The sequence below is a fragment of the Vicugna pacos genome, chromosome 13, assembly GCF_048564905.1.
Source record: "Vicugna pacos chromosome 13, VicPac4, whole genome shotgun sequence".
NCBI classification, from domain to species: domain Eukaryota; kingdom Metazoa; phylum Chordata; class Mammalia; order Artiodactyla; family Camelidae; genus Vicugna; species Vicugna pacos.
In genome coordinates this window covers 21762678-21788323 of record NC_132999.1, presented here as the reverse complement: position 1 = coordinate 21788323, position 25646 = coordinate 21762678, and the positions used below count along the sequence as shown (strand labels likewise).

The window sequence follows — 25646 nt, the reverse complement described above, 5'->3', positions numbered from 1 at the left end:
TCCAGTTTTATTAAGATGAGTCAAAACAGTCCATAGTTTCTCTTCTTTCTAATTTTGTACTTGCATGTTGGTTCTTATGAACTGCTGCTTCTTTACTTTATAGATTTCAAAGCTGTTTTGTCGTTAGACTCTCACCTAGCAAATGACCTTTCCTACTACTCTAACTGGTTGATATTCAGAGTAGTCTGGTGTACCAGTATTTTTAAATGGTCAGTTTGGGGATGAGTTCTCTCTTGTTAAAAATGTATCGCCCTTATAACTTACCTTCCAAATTTTATCACACAGTGAGGTCATAACAGAGGAGCTAGAAACAGGAGACAGAATATGAAGTTGGAAATTTAAAGTGACAGCTTATTCATTAAGAGTTGTCACATGTTCTGAGGGATCAGGAGCCGAAAGGAGAAGCCAGGCAATACGGATGAATGAATGCAAACATGCATGCGAGCATGCATGTGCTCGTGTTTCTTTATTTTCTTTCAGAGTCTACTTATATAAAGTGCAGTACTATTAGGAGCTTTAGTTGGATCATTGTTTAACTTCTCCCCTCCTTCCAGGTGTACCACATTTTATTAACAACTTACAGATGCAAATCATCAGTAAGGTATTTAGCTTGCAAGGAATTCACTTCTGTGGATGTCCACCATTGAAGCTCAGAACAGTAGTTTTAGGCCAGGATTAAAAGCGTTCAATATTCTTTGAGCTTCCCACCAGTCTAGGTCTTTCTGTTTTGTGTCCTTACCAGCTCTTTCTCCTAGGAAAATTGTTTGAGCTTGCTGTGGAAAGTCAGATGCTTCAGTTTTTCCAAAGTTGTCTGATTTTACTGACCTTGCAAACTTTGTTTCAGGCCTGAATTTAGAGGTAAAAATGACCATACTCTTGGTTTTGTCAAAAAAATAAAATGTTTATGGCTTTAATTGAATGGAAAATTATTAATTTTGGGGACCATGGATTTTTAAAAATAGTACATGTATTTGCCCCTCACCCTCTAGTTAAATTTTTGAATATTGGTGTGAAGAATAATAACAACAAAAAGGGAATGTTCTCTGCAATTTCACATTATGTGTTATTTCAGAAATGTTGAAGTGAGATTAGATGGAGTTATCAACATACAGGTTTTATACAGATTGTTTTCAGAAAGCCTAGGAAGACGTAAAGTTATGCTTTTACAAATGTTGGAAATATTCTTTCTTGTGAATTTAGGTTGCTACTTTGGACACGCAGATTGCAGATGATGCTGAATTACAGAAGTATTCAAAGGTGAGCACTATTTTTTAAAATGTTGCCAGTTTTTTTGTTGTTTGAAGACCTTTCTCTTAAGTTCTTGTCAAAGAAACTAGATTAGTGCTGTGACCTGAAGTTTCCAGAATTTAGCTTTAGCGGTTTTCTGGAAGTGTAGCAGGTTCTCACTGTTACGAAAAGTGATGGCGAGATATGTCTGGGAAGAACGTGGGTGGTTGTGGTGCCACTTCTGGAAGCCAAAATCCCAAGTCCGAGTGCTCTGCTCATGTTAAATGTAGTATGCAGAGCGGCCTTGTGCAGAGTGTGTTCGTTTTTCAGGTATTGTTAAGTCCTTTTAAAATGGTTCCTAAAATTCAAGACTATGATATAGACTTAAACATCTGGACTGGGAAGATTTTTTTTTAAAGATAAAAAAGTAGTTTATCTTCTGAGATAGGCAGTGCTTTTTCTTGGACTTTAAAAAATATTTTTGTTGGGAGGCATTTATTTCTAATGGCAAAATGCCATAAGGTAACTTTTACAGTTTTTCCTAACATTTTCAGTGTCCTCTCACTACAAATTAACTTTATAATCCCTATTCTGCATAATCAAAGGCCAGGGTAATTGAGACTTAGAGAAGCCTTCCAGGTGGCTTTCTCAGCAAATGATGAGAAGGGAAAGGTTTCCTAGTCTGAATGGTTTCAAGAGTTACCCTGTGATCCCAGCTAGGGTAGATGAGCTGAGCTCAGCTTAAACTCTGCCGTCACACGCAGTGATCAAAGTGAGTTTTCTGTGTCCCATTTGGGTTTCGTAAGAAGTCGTCTCTTTAGATAGTTCTACCATTTCCTTCTTTGAGTATTTGTAATGAATATTTTCTGGCTAACGTGCTAGGTTACACGTGCTGTTACTTTTAGGTTTGAATTTTCAAAGCTGACTCTGTGGAGAATGTTTCTTCCCTGTCAGCTGGCCTGCCTTTGGAGTCACCTCCTTGCCACAGCTGACCAGGCTTCCCTCCTGTGTACAATAGGGACAGGGCACAACTTGTGCTTCATTTTAAATTACTTACAAAATCATCTTTAGGTTAGACTAGTCACTAGTTACTAGTTCCACCTACATTTGGTGAGAGGGATTTAATTCAAAGTAAGAGTAAAAAATAGAAATACCACCCCGAACTTCATGTGTTGTTAATTACTGAAGTATAGTCTACTGGTGACATGGACTCTGGAACCAAACCGCCTGAGTTCAGACTCTGGCTTATTCATTCACTAGCGTCTTATGTCTCAGTTTTGTTGCCTATAAACGGAAGGTATTAATAGATGAGTACCTACTTGGTGGGTTGTATAGGGATTAAATTTAATGTGCCTAGAATAGTTGTAAGCACATAGGACGCTGTCTTTGTTTTCATGATCATTCATAAAAATCAGTGAGGCTTTTCCCCAAAATTATTCTTTAACTCACAGTAAACTCTTAGATAGTAGGCATTTTCTGTTTACCTGTCTTCCACTTTACTAAATCTCCTCTGCCTAATCTGCTGCGCAAGTTTCTCTCTTGAGTCCTTAGTTTTAGTTGTTATATTTTTCTATTCTAGAATTTATTTTACTCACTTTTAGGTTACAGTTCTTTTGGTGAAATTCTCAATTAAAAAAAAACCCTATATTTGCCATCTTTTTCTCTCTTTCTTGAACATATTAATCATAGCTTATAAGGACTTTAATTCCAATATCTGGATCTACTTTCAGTGTGTTTCTGGTGTTTGATATTTTCTCTTGTTATGGTTATTTGGTTGTATCTCTCATCATGCCGTAATTTGAGTGAATGTTTGATATTATGTATGCCAACTGCAAAAGGCTTCAGGTGATGTTATCTCCATCCAGAGGACTCACTCTTTCTTTTAATAAGGAGATAGTGTGTTTGTGTGTTCTATTAAGGTTCGGACTAAGCAATACTCTCCCACCCCCACCCCCATTTTTTGGTGTCTACTCTGTGCCAGGTCCTCTGCTGGATGCTAGGATTTCAGAAGAGAACAAAACAGAAAAAAAAAAAAGTAATCATACTTTGTGTACATCTTAAAGAATGTCATTATCTTTCTCTAGGCAGATGTCCTCTCTCACCTTCATTCCTTAGTTCCTTGCCACTAGTCTTACTAACTTACCTTCTTTCTAATCAACTTCTATACATTATATATATTTGTACTCAAGTTACTCTGGCGTAATGGTGTAGAAAGGCTTTGAGTTGAACAGACTCTCAGGGCCAGCTCACCAGTACATTCAGCTTCTCATTCATTCATTCATCAAATTTTTTTCCTTTATTTTTTTATTGATTTTATGTTTTATTTAAAAAAATTTGGGGGGACAGTAATTAGGTTTATTTATTGTAATGAAGGTACTGGAGATTGAACCCAGGACCTTGTGCATGCTAAGCACTCACTCTACCACTAAGCAATACTCCGCCTCCTTCCCCCCACCAAATATTTTTTGGTATCTACTCTGTGCCAGGTCCTCTACTGGATGCTAGGATTTCAGAAGAGAACAAAGCGGGGGGAAAAAAAAGTTCCCTGCCCTGTAGAACTTTATTTTAGTAGGGGGAAATAGAAAATAAATAATAAGCTATATAGTATGGGTGATGTGGTCCAAGCAGGGAAGGTGGGTAAGGAATTCAGGAGAGAGTGGGGGTTTGCAATTTTAGATAGGTTGACCAGGAAAGGCCTCATTAAGAAAGTGACATTTGAGGAAATACTTTAGGAGGTAAAATAAGCAGCCTAATTTTTCTTCTACATAATATGAACAGTAATACCTATGTTGTAGAAGTTAAAGTAAAAATATATTTAATATATGCCCTAATTAATATAGCTCAGTGCCAGCACATAAGAACTGTTTGATAAATGGTGGTTTTGTTTCCCAGTTGTATGCTTCCTATGCTTCCGGTACTTTTAGTGTCTGAACTTTTCAAGTCTCCTTTTAAAAAAAAAATGCTATTTTAAAACATTTAATTATTTAACTGAAATTTTGTTGTGCAGAAAGGTTTTAAAAATTTTTATACTGGAAGAAAAAGAGTCATTCATAATTGCACTGTCCTCTTTTCATATTTAGCTGTTCCCTATATATGTTTACATAGTTGTAGTTGGTATAGCCATCCTTTTGTGTAAAGTATGTAGCAGAGAAGGAATATGCTTTTTGCATGTAACATTATCACACATACTTTTCTCTACGTTGATTTCTTAATAATGAATGCCCACAGATGATTTTGATGAACTGTAACTTTTTAAAAATTCCCTCAAAATTGGAAGTTTAGTTCTTAACTCAGTAGCTTCTAATTTCCCTTACAATGTGCAAAGGAGACTGGCCAGTCAAAACCCATTTCACACGTGAGTATCCTAAAGTCTGTGAGGGTTGAATGACTCACCTCAAATTACTCAGCTAAATAGCAGCAGAGGCAGCTTGCAGCTTAGAGCCCGTGCTGTCATTCCTGAAAAATTTACTGAGCTCCTACTTTGCGCCAGACACTGTGTTACTAACTGTGGGAAGTGAAAATGGAAAAGGTCTGCATCCTCCTAGAGTCTGGGCGTGATAATAAACAAGTGAAAAAAAGAACCCGATAAGATAGTTGTAAATTGTAAGAAGTGATGTGAAGAAATGATTGTAAGAAGTGATGATGATTCAAGAAGCATAAACAGGGTGAGGAGAGCATAACTGAGTAGTGGAGGGGGGGCCACTTAGAGAGAGAGAGAGGGAGAGAGCGCCAGGGAAAGCCTTTCTGAGCTCAGGCTTGAAGGATCAGGACGTGGTGAGCGGCAGGCACAGGTGGGAAAGGGCTGGCCTGTGGGAGGAATGGAAGTCGTTTGTTTCATAGTGTCTGGTTCAAGCTAAATGAAGAGTAGGATGCTGTTAGGTGCTCCAGGGCCTCGAGATCCATGCTGATAAGCCTGGGCTTTGTTCTCAGGGCCAGGTAACACCAGTGGAAGATTCTAAGCAGGCTCATGCTCTGAGGTCAAGGCTGTAGGTGTTTCCTCTGTCCCAGCAGCTTTCTGATTAGGAAAATCATGTTTCATGGCTATCACTGATGTTCCTAAGGGTCTAGCTGTCTTCGGTTGGTCACTCTGGCTTACCACCTCTTGGCCACTACTGTTGAAGTGATGCCCATTCAAGAAGCATCTTCGTATTTGATGAGCCAGTGTTAATAGATAAGGTTTTCTTCTGAGGTGGATGGAGTTGTGGGGAAAGAGAGAGAGAAAGCAATTTGCAGTGGCTGGAGCATTAGCTGCACGGCTTCTAGGAAGCTGTTAATCATGACTTGAGAACAGTCTTCCCGCATCTGGGGAGACTTGCACTTTTAGGGATGGCTTTCTTGGCAAGTGTTTACTATTAAGATAATCACAGCACTGTGAGGGAGATGCATTACACTCATGCCAGTGACCTTTCTGCTGCCCATCAAGTGTGATATGAAGTGAGCATTAGTAATACCCCTGGGTAGGAAACAAAAAGACCAGTCCTCATCTCTGGTTTTGACAAGACAGACTGACTAATTTCACCTTATTTCCTTCCTGAATTTCATTCTCTGAGCCAGAGAGCATTAAAGTGTGAGTTTCTCCCTCCTTCTGTTTGCACAAGCAGAATTATGAGGGCAGAGGGCTGTACTGGGCCCCCAGGGTTGCAGTGGGTGCTACCACTCAGCACCCAGGGTCAGTGCTTTGCTTTAAAGACATTTTTGCCTTTATTTCTCACAGTGACCCTGTCGGCCAGCAGCAGTTTCCCCATTTTCATTTTTAATATGTGGAAACTGAGTTTCAGGTAGGTAAAGTGATTTGCCCAAACCATACACAGCTAGTAGGTGGTAACATTTAGGAAATATGTCAGGGGTTATCTGGCTTCTGAGTCTGTGACATTCTTTATTCATTTCCTTTTGAATAGATAATATATGACCAAGGCATAAAATTTGAAAGTTACAGAAGGAAGTACTGCCAAAAAAAAAAAAAAGCTTTCTTCCCATCCCAGTCCCCTTGTTCTCCTCCCAGAAGCAACGAACGCTGTTACCAGTGCTGAAGCATGCAACTTTATGCTTTTCTGGTCTCTTTGAGAGGAGAACGTAAGACACAGAATCAAGTAACAGTGGGGACAGTGCTGTCTACGCGGTGGGGCAGGTGGCCCGTCCGAAACAGCAGAGGAGAGGAGCTCTTTCAAAATTCACATGCCATGTTTTGTTCCTCCTGACCGATATCCTGATTTTGTAGGTTTGGGTTGAGGTCCCTAAAGAAACCTGTGACCCCTTCCCATTTAGATGGATGGGAAAAAGCTAATATAAACCAAGCTCCAAGAGATCAATTGGTTGTCTTACATCACCTCTGAGTGTGAATATACCTAACTTTGGAGGTCGTTATTCTGTGTTTTAAAGCATTAGTTTGAAAGCTGCATCCCTCATTCTTGGAAAGTTCATTTTTTATTTGTTGTAAATTTAGCAAGTCTTTCCCCCTAATCTTTAAACATAAATGATTATTTAATATCTTTTGATATTAAAAGAGAGAGAGTGAGTATGTATGTGTGTATGTGTGTATGTGTGTGTGAGAGATAGGAACCAACCGTAGGGTTCTTTCTGTTCTGTTCTATTTGAGTTCAGCTTTTTTTGGAAGCATCCTCCTCTATCCCACTGACATAGCTATTCCTCTCCAGAAGTATTTTTTTTCCCCCTGAAGCGATATCATTTATATTCCCACTTAAGCATTTTGATGTCTTGTTTTAGAGACCTAAAAGTAGAGCTTCGAGCGAAATGAATGAGCTGCGGTTTCTTCCCTGACAGGTCTCCCCTCCTAGGCTGAAGGCCTCTCGCTTTCTTGATCTCATTTGATCTTCATCATTTTAGCACTGACAGTAAATCACACACTGGTCACACTTTCCTTGGATATATTTCCTTGTATCTTTTACTTGTCATGTCAGGATCATGAAAATCCTGCTGCCCATTAACTTTGTCAGTTTAAAAAGGACCCTTTGCAAAGCATGCTAAGTAGGCATCAAAAAGCACAGTGTGCTCTGTACGTGAAGGCGTCAGTCATCTGTCTGTCATCTTAGCACTGTCTGCTCTCTGTCTGAGAACTGAGAGTACCAAAGGAGTGGACAACTGAAAGGCAGAGATGAAACGGCTGATTCGTTTAGTTGCTGAATGCGACTGGGGCAGGTAATTAAACAATCCTGCTCCCGAGGAGAAGCCTGCGGCTATGTAACTGGAAGTCTCAGAAACCCAGCTGTACTCAGGTTTGGATTCAGAGTTAATATTAGGTAGGGCTCTCTCAGATTGACAGATTTTGTAAACATCATTTCTGGTTTATTTGTTCGGTGTGATTGAAGATGGAGCATGTGTGTTTTGTTCATGGTGTAAATTTCTAGGGAACGTGTGGTGTTTATAGATATTTGGGGGAATAGCCTAGAAGGGCACAGCCCTGTGTCTGATGAGCAGGAGATTCCACGGGTGAGCCACTGCTGCTCCTCACTGCTCCACCCTGTTCCCGACACCAGCTACTCCATGGATGTGGGGAGTGGGAGTCAGCCATGTGAATAGAGCAGGATTAGTAAGGGGCTGGAAGAGGTGCTGGGAATCAATTCCCTCTTAATCCTTTTATTTTTTTTATGGGGGCATGCTATTGTATAAGTAGCAGAGATCTCTCTCTGTATACAGCAATGTCTGTTTTAATTTGGACACGTTTCTTTGCAGAAATTGCTTCCACCATCAGTTGCTCAAACCACAAATTTAGCAGTTACCTTTTCCGCTCACCTCCCACAAGCCATCCCCCAACAGGCTCTTTGTGGGACTGACTCATCCTTATCCTTCAAGTCTCACCTCAGATGTCCCCATCTCTGAAACCTACACTGACCAACTTTTCATAGTGGCCTCCACCAGTTGTGTCTGATATCCTGACCCTGATTAGTTTTTTCATAGCACTTACCACAATAAATAACTTTGGGTTTATCTTGCACTTGTTTGATGGTGCATTGTTCATTGGCTGACTTGTTTGGTTTGTCTCTGCCTGCTCTCTTCCTTTTTATTGTTTATCTTCCACACTAGATGTTAGTTCTGGAGGGTAGAGATTGTTTCTTTTGTTCATCCTGTAATTCCAGCCTCAAATCCTTGCACATAGTTTACACCCTATAAATAGATCATGTCCAAACTACATTGTTGATCAGTGGTAAATTGGTCAATGTCCAGCTCTACCACCCACCCTCCAAAAAAAGCAACTCTGATTTGTAGCATTTACCAATGTCTGTGGTGTAAGTAGTTCCACCATGACGGATTTCACGCTACCCAAATCACTGGATTTCAAGCTGTCATCATCACTGAACATGAAGTTGGGCAGCTACTCACAGCAGCACTTCATTGTTGCAGGTTTCCCTATGGGAGCAGGACTGTTTGATTATCCAGCCTAGCTGCATTTAGCAGTAAATGGATCATCTGTCTTTTTCAGTTGTTCACCCCTTCCGTGATCCCTAAATACTTAGAGAGTATTCATACATGTATAACAGATAGAAGTCACTTCGAGAACATAGATAAAATGTGGTCAAAATAATTAGGAAGTGATGGAGTTTGAGTACTTATTATATTTATTTTTAATATTTATTTAATTGTAATCTTACAATTTAATGATTAATAATGACTGTTGTTAACAGCTGCTTACAAAATTCCTGAACACTGATTGAACAGTCTGTTCTCGAAAGCAGGCTTCGGCACACCACTGGGAGTGGTTTACGGGTGGACCCACTGACCACTGTCTGTCCCCGTGTTGGGCTTATAAGTGAAGAAAGAGAGTTGATGGAGATAGATGGGTAAATTGTTACTTGAGAAACATTTCTGAGAGTTTATTCACCTGTTAGTACTAAAGAAAATGACCCTAATGTCTCCCAGCTTGATGTACAAGATTCAGTATAATGACTAAAGAGTAAGGGGACAGCAGTGAGAAATAAAGAAATCAGAGAGAGGGAGCAAGACTAAAAACAGCCTTAACCTTCTGTCTAGAGTGCTAGAGCATCTTACTGCCAGGGATGGTTGTGGATCCTGAAGTGCTTGGTGGTCAAGAGCACTTAATTTCCGGAAGGTGAACCCAAGGCCAGGAGTCCCTCGTGTCTGTTCTAAGCCATTGATGCCTTAGTCAGCTGGGCTGCTTGCCACTTCCCATTTGTCTGTGTCTGTAGTAGGACAGAAATGAGCCCCAGATGGTGACGGAGCCAGGCCTGTGGAACTCTGGGGACTGAGCGCAGATGACGAAGGGGAGGTGACAGGCGCTGAGACACGGGATCACAGAGAAAAGGAGCTTCAAGGGAACGAGCCATGTTGTGGGTGCGTTGCCACCTTGTGTAGGATTTCTTCTTAGCAACTGTGTAGTCAGGGGTGGGCCTGGCATTTTAGTTAAGCAGACTATTGATAGAGGAAATATGAATCATTGTTAGTACCACCTACCATATTTGAGTTTATACAGCCACAATGAAAAATCGCTAGGCTCCGTCTTTGAAAGGCAAGGGAATAGAGTTTGGTGAATGCCTTTGACCTTTACAGCCAACATTAAGACACTCGTCTTTTTACCTTGACAGCGGCTGGAGTTCCTTAGCACTTGGCTCATGTCTGAACCCTTGTGAATCCTTCTAAACCAATTGAATCACTCCTAGGGTGGAATAATGATTGCTTTTCTTATTACACACCCATGCCTCCCCCCAAATGAGAAAAGATGGTGAGATGGAGAAGAACATCTTGAACGGGGTACCCTCTTTCCTGGACTAGTTCAAATAACACTTAATGAGCCCATGGTCAGTGCCTGGTGCTGTTCTAGGGCCTGAGGTTATAGAGAGAAAAGATACAGACTTTGCCTTCCAGCAGGGGGAGCAATTAAGAAAATAGGAATTTTAAATACAGTGTGTTGTGAGCTGTGATCGAGATTGTACAGGGTGGTCTTGGACCCCTGGAGGCAGATTCACTCAGATATCAGGAAGGGCTTCATGGAAGTGACACTGCTGTGGTACTGAAGTGTGAGTGGAGGTTAGATAATAAAAAGGACCTTGGATGTTCTCAGGGATGGGAAGCCCTGCAGAAAAGTGAAACACAGAATACAAACGGAAAACGGTAGGAAGTTTGCAGGGTCAGAGCTTAGGGTTGAAAAGTTGGTATGTCTGTCTCCGTTCCCGGAGAATCTGAAAGGAGAAGGGGGAGAACAGAAGACAGATGACTTCATGTTTCACCTGAGGCTAGTTTTCCCGTTACTGTCTCTTTGGGGATTTGGGTGATCTGATGCAGGGGGTGGTGCTTTCACGTCAAAGTATACTTGATGGAGGATGAACAGCCAGATGTGTCCTTGTTGTGCTGATACTACTGCTCTGTGTTTTGCTGCAGCTGCTGCCCATTCACACTCTGAGGCTTGGCATGGAGCTAGATTCCTTTGATGGGCACCATTATATCTCTTCGATTGCTCCAGGTGGTCCTGTTGATACACTGAACCTCCTACAGCCAGAGGATGAGCTTCTTGAGGTAAAATTTACGAGGGGAAAAAGAGACATGGGGCAGGAATTTTCAAGTTGTAGGAAAATGTGTTCCCACCGGAAATCCACTGAGTTCCATCATCACCCATGCCAATGTAATGTGAGCTACTTATATGGAAAAATACTCGGTAATTATACTTAGCAAAGCTATGTTGTAAGTTGCTAAAGAAGTAGATCTTTACGTGTTCTTATCCCCCCATCACACACACAAAATATGGTAACTATGTGAGATGATAGATGTGTTAACTAACTTCATTGTTGTAGTCATTTCATAATGTATATGTATATCAAATCATCGCCTTGTACACCTTAAACTTACACAGTGTTACATGTCAATTGTATCTCAATAAGGCTGGAAAAAGTAAACTAAAGATGAAGAAAAATACTAACAGCTTATCTAATGATACAGGAAGTAGACAATATGCTTTCAGTTCATTTTCCCTGCCTTTTGGGACTCCTGAGAAGTCCTTCTGAGTGCTTATTTAAATGACTAAGAAAGAAGCTAATGTCTTGTTTTAGTTTGATAGCATAGTTAGTATTTTTTTCCAATGTTCTTTTTAAGAATCTCACTCCTGACCCTTGTTTGCAACATGTAGGCACATTTGTTTGCAAGTTTTGTTGATTATTTCTATGAAGGATTAGAGCCAGATGACCTCAGGCTTATGTGTTACTGACTGGTTTTCAGATTGTCTCCTTGGGTCTCCCAGCCCCCATTGTGGTAGCTTCTATGGGCTCACCTAGGCATCCCAGCCTCTTTCAGTCAGAATAATTCTAAAGCACTTCTGCTTTGACATGACTTCCTTGAGAGATTTTGTTAGATTGGAAAGTTCTATGGCTAACACAGCAAACAAACCAAACAACATTGAAACCCTTAGTTTTACAGGTAAGAAAACAAGGCACTGATTTCTCCCAACTTTACACACTGGTAGAGTGGGGACTTCAGTTCATGTTCTCTAACTCTCATGTCACTGGTTTTTCAATACATTGCAATACTTTCTAAGCTTCTGGGAAAAAAAAGATGTGGGGAATGGTCAAACTTAGAGAAGGCTGTGCTGGAGAGGGTTCTTCGAAGAGTTAGGATCCTTAGGAAGCCCTGGGTTGGGCTTAATAGAACCAACCTAATTGCCTTAGCCAAGATTACCATCTCAGGGGCCTTGAAAGAAAGATTTCTTTCTAAAATTTGTATTTGCTAAAAATGGAGTGGCAATGATGGCAAATAGGTTTCTTGTTGGGTATAACTGTGTTTTGTTTGTTTGTTTTTTGTTTTGGTAGCGTCCAGCCAACTGGAGGAGTACATGGAGAATTCCAATTTGAATTTTGAGTTCAGAGGGAAAAATGCTATGACTGTTACCAAATTCCCTCATAAGCATGGGAGACCAGGTGTTGGGGTCCTGCTTTAAGGTGTAGTGAGTCGCTTATTTTTCGAGGTGTTCAAGGAGTGATTTTGGGATGCTTTCTGCAGATGAATGCCCTAGATTTTACTCTGTCTCTCATGGGTTGTTTTGGTGCAGAATCGTGTCTTTCTCTTTTGATTTGCAGAGTATATGGCATAGTTTTGTGGATAACACTTGATAATCTGCAGATTGGAGACCATTTACAAAACATTTCAAGTTCAACATTTCAGCAAGTGTAGGTGGTCCCAGCCATCAACTGAGTCTTCTGTGCCTTAGTTGAGATTGGAATCCCATGGGCCTTCTGCCCTGTAATAGAATGTGATGTAATAAGGTAGCATGAATGCTTGCTGAATTAATAAGTATGGATTTCTGGTATAAGAATAAGACAGAAGAGCTGCTTTGGGTTCTGAATTTCTGCAGCTGAACCATAGGTCTTAGCATGTCACTTTTTTTGAGAATCATTTTCTTCATCAATAAATGCCTCCTTCACTGTATGTTTGTGAGGGTCTAATAGAATGTCATCTATGTAAACTATAAAGCATCATCTCACTGTGAGGTACTGGCAGTATTTCCACCGGGAAACAGCATAAACGGTTGTTATGGGGTAGGATGAATGAGGATTGAATGGAGTAATGTAATGGGATAATAGTTGTACGGTATGACGTACTCTGCAAATGAATACGTGTGTGTGTTTTCTAGTCACAAAGTCCGAGTAATTAAGACTTGACAGCACTTAAGAGGATCTGAAGAGCCTAGAGAAATACTGTAAACTCTAAAATAAAAATTGGCCTCTTCTGAGTAACCTAATATAGAAACTAAAAAGTCCCTGTAAAGTTAGCCAAATAAACTCCTGAACTGTGTGTGTGTGTGTGTGTGTGTGTGTGTGTGTAATGTACTCCTTAGAGCTTAAAACCTGAAACACAAATATACTTTGGGGTTAGAACATTGTGCCAAGTTTCAGCCCAGAGCAGCTATTTACAGAGGCCATAAATCCCCTTAGATAGGAGTTGCTAATGGGAAATGTGACCAATCCCTTTAGTGATAGAGAGTGGTGAGGAGGACTACCAGGCATTGCTATAATAATTGGAGGCAATTCAAATGAATAAATAATGAGCTGAATAAATATTTAAATGTACTCCAAGATAAAAATCTGAAAAGTGATTTTCTAATCTGTTCAAGCAATGTGAAACCCAAGCTAATGCTTGTGTATGGGGAGAGTTCCTGCTTTGATTATATTCGGTTGCTTAATTTTCAGTATGAGTTACTCCCCATTTGGTTGATTCTAGAACTTTCTGTGCTTGTGGCACCGTGGACATGGTGTGACCAGTGATAAGTACCTCCCTCCCCATTTTTGTGTGAAGGTTGGCTTGCAGTTCTTCCAGGAAAAACCTTGCATCTGCTGCTGAACTCACTATCCGCTGGACCCCTTCGTCAGTTGTAAAGTCTTGGGAGACAGTATTTATTTTTTAGGACTAGCTCCCTGAAGCACATGCGGGCCTCTTTGCTGTGTTGTGATTTCTTTGTAAATAATTAAGAAGCATGGAAATTATGTCTGGCCTGATGGCTAAGTGCTTGGTATATTACAGGCCTGAGAGTGGTTCCAAGGGATGAATGACTCTGGGCTCAGACCACTGTTGATGAACTGCTTCCAACAACCCACTGTGCTCTTATTCTCTGAGCAATGACAGATTTTGTGGAAAGGTTCCTCCCAGGAAAGTCAGCCCTGCCAGTTGTCTGGACATTAGCACTGCACCTGTCAGAAATTAAGGCCAAACTAGAAATCTCTTTAAAACTAATAATGCTACTGAATCCTCCCAGGAAGGTAGGAGTCAGATGTGAAAAGATTATTTGCTGCCTGGATTCTGTTCCTGCCTCAGCTTTTTGGGAGTGGCAGACGGATGAGAGAGCTACTTCAGTTAAAGTCATTTGTATGAAAAATGAGAAAAGACTTACGCTTGTAAATCATCTTTAGTGCGAAGTATTAATATTATGTACTAAATATAATATGACATTTAGATAGTCTTTTGGTGATAAGCATTAATAATCATTAATAAGGAATAGTTAATTATCTTTTTGTTCTTTTAAACATGTGGGACACTTGCATAAAACAGTTTGAAAACTAGACTTCTTACACTTGATGGCTGTGTCAGCAAAGTATATAAGAATGGATCTCATGCAAAGTTATGTGTGTTTTCTATTGAAGTAATTTTTCTGGGATGGTATTAAGAGTTTATGGGATGTGAAAGAAAATCGTGAACTGATGGCTGAATTTTGACAGCTGAGTATCCTAGATTTTGTTACCTACACATTTAAGTTGAGCAGTTTTTAACCTCCTTCAAATTAGTGTTAATATCGCTATTGATATTCTTATAGAAGGAAAAAGCAAAAGGGAGCAGTCTTAAGAAGGCTATAATTGATACTTAGTGTGTTTAAGGAGGAATAGGAAGTAGATGAGAGAGTACAACATTGGAAAAGAAAGGAGAAAGCAGGGAGGTGTGAACAATTATGTCATGTACCCAGTTATAGTTGTGCTCTACCCAGTTTATACTTTATTCACCCAAGTTAAGTAAAGCTTTAGCCTTAATTTTTGTACATTTTAAAGATGTCTAATGTTTTTTAATTACTACTAAGGTGATTGAATTTAGGCCCTTTATTTAAAGGGAAAGTAAAACAATATCTTATTTTCATTTTGACAGATCAATGTAAACAAGAGATTTCCATTTTTTCATTCGGGGCCTCCTCAGTTCTGACCTACCCCTTGTCTTTCTAGGTCAATGGCGTGCAGCTCTATGGGAAGTCTCGCCGAGAAGCAGTCTCCTTTCTCAAAGAAGTGCCGCCCCCCTTTACCTTGGTGTGCTGTCGACGGTTGTTTGATGACGAAGCCTCTGTGGATGAACCAAGGACCACTGAGGCCCCTCTCCCTGCAATGGAGGTACTAAATGAATACACGTACTGCGGTTCCCATAGGAGGGCCCTTCATCAAGGATGCCCCGGAGAGTGTATTGTGATGTGAGGGGGGAGGAAAAAAACCTCTTTCCTCTTTTATTTGACTACAGTAGTTCTCAAAGGCAACAGTGCATAGCTTTTCAAATTGTTACTTTTCTTTAATGTTAGGAAACTTTCCTCTATTTTTTACTTGAAATGTTGGTGACAACGTGCATGCACTTTTAAGTTTAGAGGTTTTTTTTTTTTTTTTTACTAATTGCCTGGATTCGTTACTTTTGGCTCCTAGTTCAACTCAGTTCATCTTAATAAGTTTAAGATGTTGATGAGTGTTGAATATCTAACAGACTTCCCTTTTTCAGAGCTTTAAAAACATGAAGATCTATGACCAATTTTGAAGTGAGTCTAAAAATTGCTGTAAAAGCCTTCAGAAGGTCAGAGAATAAAATAACAATTTCTGTGCTCCTGGTAGTCTTTTTTTTTTTTTTTTGAGCATTTTAATTATGGAAACAGTTTTAAGCACATGCTTTGCCATCTTACGTTTTTGGTAACTTCATCTTTTATGTCACTTTCCTCCTTTCCATCCTTTTTTAGAGTATAATTCTGTTAACACCAGTTTAGATACATAGGGCTTCCCGTTTTACCTGCCTGTGGTCTGAATTTCAAGTTACATGGACCCTAATCCTGCCTCTACCACTTAATGATTTTGAATCCTTGAGCAAATAATGTGACTTCCTGTTGATCTTCCTCTGAAAAATGAGGGTACTTCCAGTGCTTACTCACCTCATCAGTCTGTGAGAGAAGAAGTGCTTAATAAGTTGTTGACTGTTGATTGAGAATTTTTTCTTTAATGTTTATCTTTGGTGCACATATTCCAAGGAAAAGACTCAGATGCCACATTTTTGGGATTCTCGCTGTCTGTACTAAACTTAAATGTGGGTGATGTCTTACCTCTGAAGGTTGATAAAAATGCCATTAATCTAATCGTACAGGGTATGTAAGTCACCAGCCCAGCTTGCTGACTCCGTGCTCCCCCCTGTCATACTTTACCACAATGAGTGAACAACAGCTTTGAATTATGCTAAATGTCAGCCTTGCTGCCCATTAGTTGATTGCTTCCTATTCTGTAAATACAGGAGTATTTGATTGTATCAAAGTGATGTATTTCAGGCTGGAGTATAAATATATATGCTGGATGCCTTGAAATTTCTACAGAGTTGGGTTTTAAAATTGTATGTGGTTTCTTTCAGTCCTGGCTCTCTTTTCTTTCTCTTTTTTTCATTTATCCCAATACCATCTTAGGTTCTTAAACCCTATCTGGTTAGGTACCTCAGCCAAAATTCTAATGCTCATTAATCAGTGAAGCTATTAAATGCCCCAGTAAAACAACAATCATATTGTATTAGCCATTGCAACTTTACTTTTTATCGTGAAATATGTTTTCTTTTTAAATGTATCATTTCCTCACATCAGACTGATATAAGCAGGAGTTTATTGATCCAGAACATTCCCACTAATTTCAAGTTTTATAATTCAAGAACCAAGAAATTGTTCCTATGTTTAGATTTAGTCTGCCATGGATTGCATATTGACTTTCCGTGTCCTGCGAAAAGTCTGAAGTCTGGTTCATGCCTTGTTTTAAAATGTTTTTGTATTAGCTATGATGCTTTATTCTTCCATAATAGATGGGTTCCCCACTGCCCCGGCTTTGGTTCTATTAAATGGATTTTCTTATGCAAGTCACTCAAAATTGTATTCATAGAAATGATGTACTTCCATTTTATTTACTAAGATCCTCCGAAGTTTTAAGAAGTCTACTTTTAAAAGTTATTTGTAGCTTTATTAAAAAGAGTTTTAAGGGAAACCCACTCACAGGTGGAAGAGTGTTTCATTATGTACTGAGCAAATACCGAGTGCCTGCTGCAATCCAGGCACTATTGTGGGTTGAGAGGATAACCATGGTAAACTCTATGGCAGCCCCCTTCATTCTGGACTAGAAGCCAGGCATTTTGTTAGTTGCCAGGGCTACAAGGAAAAGAAGATAGTTCTTGAGCTTTGGATAAAAGTTCAGAGTATTTGGGGAAGATAAGTCACATGAAAAGAATACAGTGCTATAAAAAATACAAAATCAGAAGGTTGGGGCAGCTATTCTTCGGCATAGTTGACTAATTGACCGTCTGTCATGTAGCTTCCTAGAATTCCATATGGCAGGAGGAAAGGAGGGAGCTTGGCGTAGGGGGACTTGGGGATGGGAAGTCAGGGAAAATAACTGAGGACTTGTGTCCCGGATACTTCTGCTGACCTGCTTCCTCTAAGATCAGATTTTCATCATTTAAACTGTGATTTTTACCCGGTTTTAGACTTATGTGATTCCCAAAGTCTTGGATTTTTTTCACCTTATTTTTCTAGTGAAGTTTTTCTTGAAAACTTACGGGAGCCAGCGGAAGTGGTATCTCTGTGTCTGCCCTGGCCTCTCGATGTGTTGGTATCTTTCTCTTACTGTGATTATGAGTTCGGGTATTGCTACTTGAATATCTTACAAGCTTTGACTTTGTATGTTTCCATTTTTTCTTAAATTGCATATTTTTCCTTTTATGCTTCTAATGGGATGACAGAACTCATTGAAGTATAAGAAGTCAGTGTTAATACTTTAAATGAAACAGGTACTTAAAAACTATATGAACAATCTTTTTTTAATGCTTGAGTTTTCATGAAGATTTTATACTAGAGTATATGTACCCTAGCGCATGCCCCTCTTAAAGAGATTAAAAACAAAAACAATGCATGCCAAAGAGAATCCTCAGTTTGAGAAGAAGCTATGAGATTCCTCATATGTCAGTTCTTTTCAGAATGGAAAGGGCAGTGTTTTGAAGCATTTATGTTCTTTGGTATTTCAGGCCGACCACAATATAGATGTCAATACTGAAGAAGATGATGATGGGGAATTAGCACTGTGGTCTCCTGAAGTCAAGACTGTTGAACTAGTGAAAGATCATAAAGGCTTGGGGTTCAGCATTTTGGATTACCAGGTATAAGAACCTATATAGAGTTTTTTGAAGTGACTTGTATTAAAGTTTTATGAAGTGGTAATTGTCTAAGACACTCATTGATTTAGGCAAAACTGAATTATTTGATGTATAATGCTACTGTCCAAAGATGCATATTACAATTTCCATTGTTACCTTTACAATTGACAGCTCCCTTAGTGACTAAAATGATAGATGATATAATAACTGGACAATAAGGGAAGCAATAGTTTTGTACCCATGGATGCTTTTAGAGACTAGAACTTGATGAATTTTTTTATATAGAGGGCTTTTTCCCCAGCTTTATTGAGATGTATTTCACATACCATAAAATTCATCCATTTAAAGCATACAGTTCGGTTGTTTTTAGTATATTCAGAGTTGTGCAACCATCACCGCAGTCTAATTTAAGAACATTTTCATTACCCCAAAAAGAAACCTGGTACGTATTAGCAGTCATTCTCGGTTCTCACTCTCCTCTCCCTTTCCTTCACTTGAAGGTTTTTTATTGATTTGCTTACCTGTTAATCTCAATGAGCTTAATTAAGCAGAAATGTTCTTGGTGAAGTAATATACTTATGTTTAATATAGAACTTACAATATATTTGTATTTATATGTACCCCAATTTTATGAACCCCAATTATAACTGCAGTAAAGTTACTGATGTGTTCAGCATGGGGTGGGGACAATGTGAAAGGTCACAATAAGACATCTATATGTTATTTCAGTTTACCAGTTTATAGTATTTTTAGACCATCTGATTATCATGGGGAATTAAAACTGTTGGCAAGAAGTCTCTTCACTTTTAAGATGCATATTTTAATACATTAGTGCTGCCTAAACACATTGTGGTTTAATAAAGCAGAATGTACTCTATCAGAGCACATAAAATGCCAAGTGATATAAAAATCAATTCTTTTTTTTTTTTAATAAGGCAATCGGGAATAGATTAAAAGAAAAATACTTTGAGCATTATGTAAGAACATTAAATTCTATATTTTGACAGTGTGATTTAAGATCACTGAACTAGATTGTATCTATTTTATTTTTGCTGGCATATTTCTGTGCCAGATAACTGTCTTCATTATTGGGAGTTCTCTTTGGAATATTATTGAGTTGTGAGTTGTTGATTCCAAATAATGCATGTTTTGGGAAATATTTTTATCAAGAAACATCAACACTGTAAGATTCTGAAAGTTTATACATTGGTTAATATTAGGGTGCATAAGACAAATGCCGAATACTATCATATTTTTTCCTCTCCAGTGTTGCCGTATGGCCTAGCACGTGGTAGGTGATTAATACATTTTTGCAGAATGATCAACTAAGGTTTAGGTTAGCCAAAACTAACTGGAACCAAACGAACACATTCAGTGGGATTTTTTTGTTAACCATTTTGAAAATTGGGATTTAGTTTAGAAAACACCTTTCAGATGTGGTCTTAGATATTCAGCTACATTTCATTATTGCAGTCTGTATGATTTTGCACTCTTATAAGTCTAGTGATTACCCTTACCCTCTTAAATGTCATTATCTGCAAGTTTTGTATTTTGAATATTGCACATGTTAGAAGTAGAAGAGTGCTTCAAAAATTAAAAAAAAAAAAAAACCCAAAACTTCAGTACAAGGTGGATAAGAAACTTGATAGTCTTCAACAGTTTAATGCCTAGTTAACAGAAAAATTCCTTTATCAATTCTGGGCTTTACACTTTAAAAAATTGTAGATATAGTCATTTCTAAACACTTCTTCACTGTATTCCTGTAGGTATGTATTGTAACATACCTTTGGTTTTTGGGGGTTTTATTTTTTTATTAAATTCTAGGTGTCTCCCCAGCTATCTTCCTCACAATCATCATTACATGTACTGATGTTTATTTCTGCACAAATTATATAAAGTAATTTTGCTGCAAAAGAAGTGTTAGATATTCTTCTTGCTTTTGTGCTTATTGAAGAACTAATAGAAAAATTTCATTTTCTTAATGCTACTTTGATTCACATTAAAGAGCTCAGATTATTTATTTCTGTAGCTAAACCTTGAAAGAAAAAACATTCAGTCTTAAACTGAATTTTTTCCTGAAGTCAATCTTGAAAGTACACTTATGGTTGTACACAGCACGTTTTCACCATTTGTCAGTCGCGTGTAGAACTGTTACCCACTATGACATTTAGATGACACGTAAACACAAATTAAAATGTGGTTTTGGTCAAGTTAATTAATTGGTTATACCCTTCCTTGTTGTAATTAGGTAATAAATTCTAAAGTTCAAAAATATTTTTTTGCAAGGCCAGGTGAAGGTTTAGCAAAAGCCATGAAAGGCCACGTTCCTGGTTATTACTGAAGTTGATGCTCTTGTATGAATTTATTAGGTAGCTGAATAGGGCTAATGCAGATCTCTACCCTCACCCACCCCAAGAATTAGCATATTTTGAAATAAGAAGTACTGTAGAAACATCTTAGCCATAGGGAGAAAGTTTTAGTAGAGTGGGAGGGCTTCCAGGTTGTAAAGGACCTGCATTAGCAGCATTGAAACAATTGAAAATTTACTTTGGAATTTTAATTTCAGTTAACCACTTTTCTCACAAGTTTTTCTCTAGAAAAATAGGAACTTCCTTAAGAGCCTGACAAAATTATACACAATAACTATTTCATGGGTGCTTATATAATTTCTTTATCTATAAAATTGGGATAATTATGTTTAGCTCAAAGGATTGTTGTGGATTAAGTAAATTAATGTGTACGGAAGTGGGAAATGTTATATTATTATGGAAATGTGAGGAGTATTAATAATCATCAGGGGGTGGGTACAGCTCAGTGGTAGCCCACATGCACAAGGTCCTGGGTTCAATCCCCAGTAACTCCATTAAAAAAAAAATCTAGTTTATAAAATAAACACAAAATGTCTTGATATTGTCCTCAGAGATGGAGCCATACTACAGTGTTTGTACTCTATGAATTTTTAACTGTCTAGTTAGATTAGGAAAATTAATAAGTGGATGACTTTGTTTAGTGGAGTCTAAATTTAATTGTAAAATTACATTCTAAAATGCAGCCAACTCTTGATGAGCCATATGTGAATTACCCAATTGTGAATGGCCAGAAATTTATTTTTTATGTAAGTTGAGTCAAACCTTAGGAAAAGATGAGTGAGCAGATAAAGGATCTCGCACTGGCCATGGAATAATTGGATGACATTCTGGACAGGTGACTCAGTGATTCACCATTGATGGACATTGTGTAGCTGAGCAGAGAAAAGAAGTAGTCCTTTATACCTGAAACAAAAGAGCTAAATCTGATGCACAGTCCTGCAGCTCAGTCATATGGCCAAAGAGAAGTATGTGGCAATTCATTTTCATGAAAGGCATTCTGAATAGACTGGGGCAAAGGAAGAGGAGAAAGCGACAGGGAAGACTTAGTAAATATGATTCAAGTTGTAAGTCTCCTCATTGAATTTTAGGGTGAAGTGATTGTAGCTTTTTGGGCTGTGATTTGAGCGGCAGTAGAATATTTGTTAGTCTCAACTGTGCCTAGGCACTGCTCCATGTAATGGCTAATTAAAATCCTGCCCTGTATGCATACCATGTTAGAGTAGGGGTCATTGGTCACTGTAACATCATGCCTTACAGGAGTATGTCATGGAAAACAGTGATGTGCATAGTTTGTCAAGAAGGTGAATATTATGGCTTCACTTTGTACTGTGTTTCTAAGCAATATAGAACTCTTCAGAAATCTGATTATAAGTTTTTATAATACAGCATTTTTGCCAGTTTCTAGGTGTGGTTTACATACTGTGCCCTAGTTTTCTTTGTCTTGATTCCCCATTATTTATACGTAATGTCTTTATTTCTTGAAATATCACTAATGTTCATATTGATATTAATCCTAACATTAATACAGATAAATGAATACAAATTCAATTATAATAGCTAACATATAGTGAGTGTTTACTGTTTGCTAGGCACTGTTCTAATGGCTTAGTGTATTCCTCGTAAGAACTATATGATGTATGTACTATTGTTATCCTCATTTTAGGAACCTGAGGCTCAGAGAGGTTAAGTAACTAATCAAAGTTCACACAGCTAGCATATGGCAGGACTAGAATTTGAATTAAAGCCATTGGCTGCCAGAATCTATGCTTTTAATCACCATACAGGTTTCTTTACTTATGAGTGGTATTTCCCTGCATAATTTATTGCAACAGATCTTCCTGTTTTTTCAACTTGCAAAAAATGTCATATCTTAAAGACAAGCTGCTAGATTAAGTATTCTTATTTTCAATGCTTATATGAAAGTTTAGTAAGTATTAAAAATTAATGTAGTGTTTATACACACTGTGTAAGAGCTAGTGTTTATTGCTTCAAATGGGAATAATTACAAATTTAAGAATCCTAAATTAGTGCAAGTAATTTGTTGTGGGATAATGTTCAATAATGAAGCAATTATTAGGTAGTCTGAGAGTCTGAATTTTTAATTTCTACCAAAAAGCTTAAAATAAATTTAGAACTGTGTGGATTTTACCTTCAGTTGACCTTATAAATTAAACATAGCAAGTGGATATTTTCTGGTGTTTTGATTTATGTTGAACTTTGAATAACCCCTCATGATTATAATTCACTGGAAATGTTTGACATTAGCCAATTTTTGAACATTAGCCACGATATTGCCATTCTTGATACCTTTGAATTTCAATGATTTAAAAGGTAGAATTTATTAACCAATAATTCTCTTCCCTCCCACATACCATTTCTCATTTGTCTCCTCTCCTGATATGGGGACCGAACTCAGTTTTTGCCTAAGCAGATAGTTTTGAAAGACTGGGTCTGTCTCAGATGCTGAGAGAGATTAAAATAGAAAGCACCATGGCGCAGCCATTGAGAGGCAGTTCATACGTAAATAGTAACACTTTAAAAAGGTGTTTGAAAGACCAAAGGCAAAAGATGGCTCATTAAGAAAATAGTGAAAATACTTCTCCCTATAAAAATTAACACTGATTAATTTTTCTTAGAAGAAATGGGCTATAAGACTTAAATAGTATGAATATACTGAGTCTTGGATGTGGTATGCCTTAGTATTTTTGAGAAAAGCCTAGTGTGCGGCTTCTGTTTAACTCTGTTAAACAGAATTCTCTTTTAAAAAAGATTTTTTAAAGTTATGGGAAGGAATTGTATGCATTTCACATATGTGGTTTAAGTTGGTTTTTTTCTTACCATATGTGCAGCAGAATGACTTTCTGAGCACATTAGAAATGTTTTAAAAATAAGTAATTCACACATATGGCATAAAAATTCAGAGGTACGTAATGGTATTCTGTGACAAGTAAATCTACCTCTGACCGTAATCCCTTACTTCTCCCAGGTTAAAAACTCCTGTTTTTCTTGTCTCTCCTCTCAGAGGTATTTTATACATACATGGTTGTGTAAGTCGTAGGTTTTTGGCGGCTTAATGTTTCTATTTTTTTATGCATAAGTGGAATATATCATACACACTTTGAGCACATTGATTTTCTTCCCCTCAATTATATATTCTTTCATTTTGATTTTTATAGAGCTACCTAATTCTTTTTAATGACTGCATAGTATGTTACAGTTGATGTGCGATAATTTATTTAACCAAGTGCCTGTAACCAGTTGGTAGACATTTCGCATGAGTCTGTAGTAGACATCCTTGTCATATACTCTTGTGTATGAAAAGGAATTGCTCATCAAAAAACTATGTATCTTTTAAATTTTGGTACATTTTACCAAATTGCTTGAATGTAAATGTGAGACTCGCAAGTATTTAGACCACGTAAAATTGATGCCTTCTTATGTGATTTCTTTGCTTAGATAATTCTTCTGAAAATAAAGTGTAAGTAGGTGCGTAATTCATGAATCTGCTAATGGTTTTCCATAATTTAGATGGATTAAGTGATAGCAATATATAACTATCAACTTTGTTTCAACTTTACATTGGCAGTAATTAATTTATTGACCTTTATAGCTAAGAGAGAGCATAAACTACATTCAGACTGATATTGGTGCTGCTAAGTCTATTCTTATTTTTATACCAGTTTTAATCTTGTTTATCAGAAGATTGAGTTTAAAAATGGAAGAAATTAAGGACTCTAATTTTTGCTTTGAGATTTGAGATTTTGGGTGAATGCAGCTATCAGTATATAGTCTTCAGTACTCGTGGAAGCCCAATTTCTTTACATTCATACTAATGCTAGTTTATAGAATCTGGGATATAGAATTTGGTACGTATTGACATAATTTTAGCATGTAGTAGTACCTACGTTAGTAACATTAAAAAGTCAGGTACAAAAAAAAATAAAAAATAAAAAGTCAGGTACAAACCTACTTCCAGAATCTAAGATATAGATGATAGGGATGTATTGCAAGTTATTATATAGTTCTACTTTAATGCTCGAGGGATCTCATCACATGGCCACTGGTATCTGTTTTGCAGGGTTTTTTTCCCCTTCTTTTTTTGTTGCTGTTTTTATTTTTTCTAGGAATTCTGGATCCAATTCATCCATGTAGGATTAAGATATTCGTACTAAGCAAAATGCAGTCAATTTGCTATTAACGGCAGTATCCGTGTCCTTGGAAATACATAGCTTACTGTTGAACAAACCACACAGCTGCATTTAAAGGTCACTTTTGCTTAACGGAACTTGGGACTGATAAAGGCTACTCTTTGCCCATCCCTGATTCCTATCCACATGTATTTTTATTAACATCAAAGAACTGTAAGCTCCACTGCTAGCCGGGCTGAAGATTTCTTTTCACAGAGGATTTGCTTCCGTTCCCTCTATGGGAAAGTCCTGTGTCCTTTAAATCATCTTAAGCTGCTTCATTTGAAAAATAATTCTAGTGGTGTGTTCATGGAGTGGATTGAATGTGGCTACTGGGGAAATTCTCTCATGGCTTAACAACTGCTTTTCAAGCCTGCGAAGTGGGTGAAAGAAGGGAGCCCACTCCTGGTGTGTGGAGTTTGTAGTGCGCTCAGGATGATGACTGACTTCCAGAACCCTCAGTGCAGCAAGACTAAAGGCATCAGGAGACCAGAAGCCACTTAATAAGAGATCAAAGAGGCTGTGTGTATATCAGCTTGAAATCCAGATAGTACAGATCAAAAGCTTGCCCTAGCGAGGCAGCGGCAGGGGGATGAAGTTAGCAGGAGGCCTCAAAAGATCTTAAGTCAGGCCTGATGTTGAACTTTGCGGGAATTTCATGGCTCCTCTGGAATATGAATTTGGCGCAAAAAAAAAAAAATTCCCATTGTGTCTAATGGAGGAGAGAGAATAGAGGGCAGGCAGCAAGTGCTCGTCAGCTGGGTGCGGCTTTCTCATGGGGTAGCTCTTTTCACAAACCTTTTTTACGGACTGTCTCTGCATCATACTAGAAGGCATCGCTGATGAGGAGGACAGTCTGAAAAAGATGTGTCTGTTCTATTACCTTCAGTGAATATTTCAGAAATGACCAAACTGTAAAGATTAGTGTTTATGAAGTGACCGAGGAGAGCTAAAATAGAGGGATCGGGTGCTCAGGTTTACGGTAATACCTGGTGATTGTACC

General features: G+C 38.1%; 1 protein-coding gene across 4 annotated transcripts in view; it reads left to right on the top strand.

The window, feature by feature from the left end:
- Positions 1-25646, top strand: part of PATJ (PATJ crumbs cell polarity complex component) — a 289824-nt gene that overhangs the window by 44365 nt on the left and 219813 nt on the right. For all 4 annotated transcript variants that reach the window (XM_072974318.1, XM_072974320.1, XM_072974319.1 and 1 more), the window contains exons 14-17: positions 1201-1257; positions 10579-10713; positions 14889-15050; positions 17959-18090. In XM_072974318.1, the coding sequence (XP_072830419.1) occupies positions 1201-1257; positions 10579-10713; positions 14889-15050; positions 17959-18090 (486 nt within the window). The remainder of the gene's footprint in view (positions 1-1200; positions 1258-10578; positions 10714-14888; positions 15051-17958; positions 18091-25646) is intronic.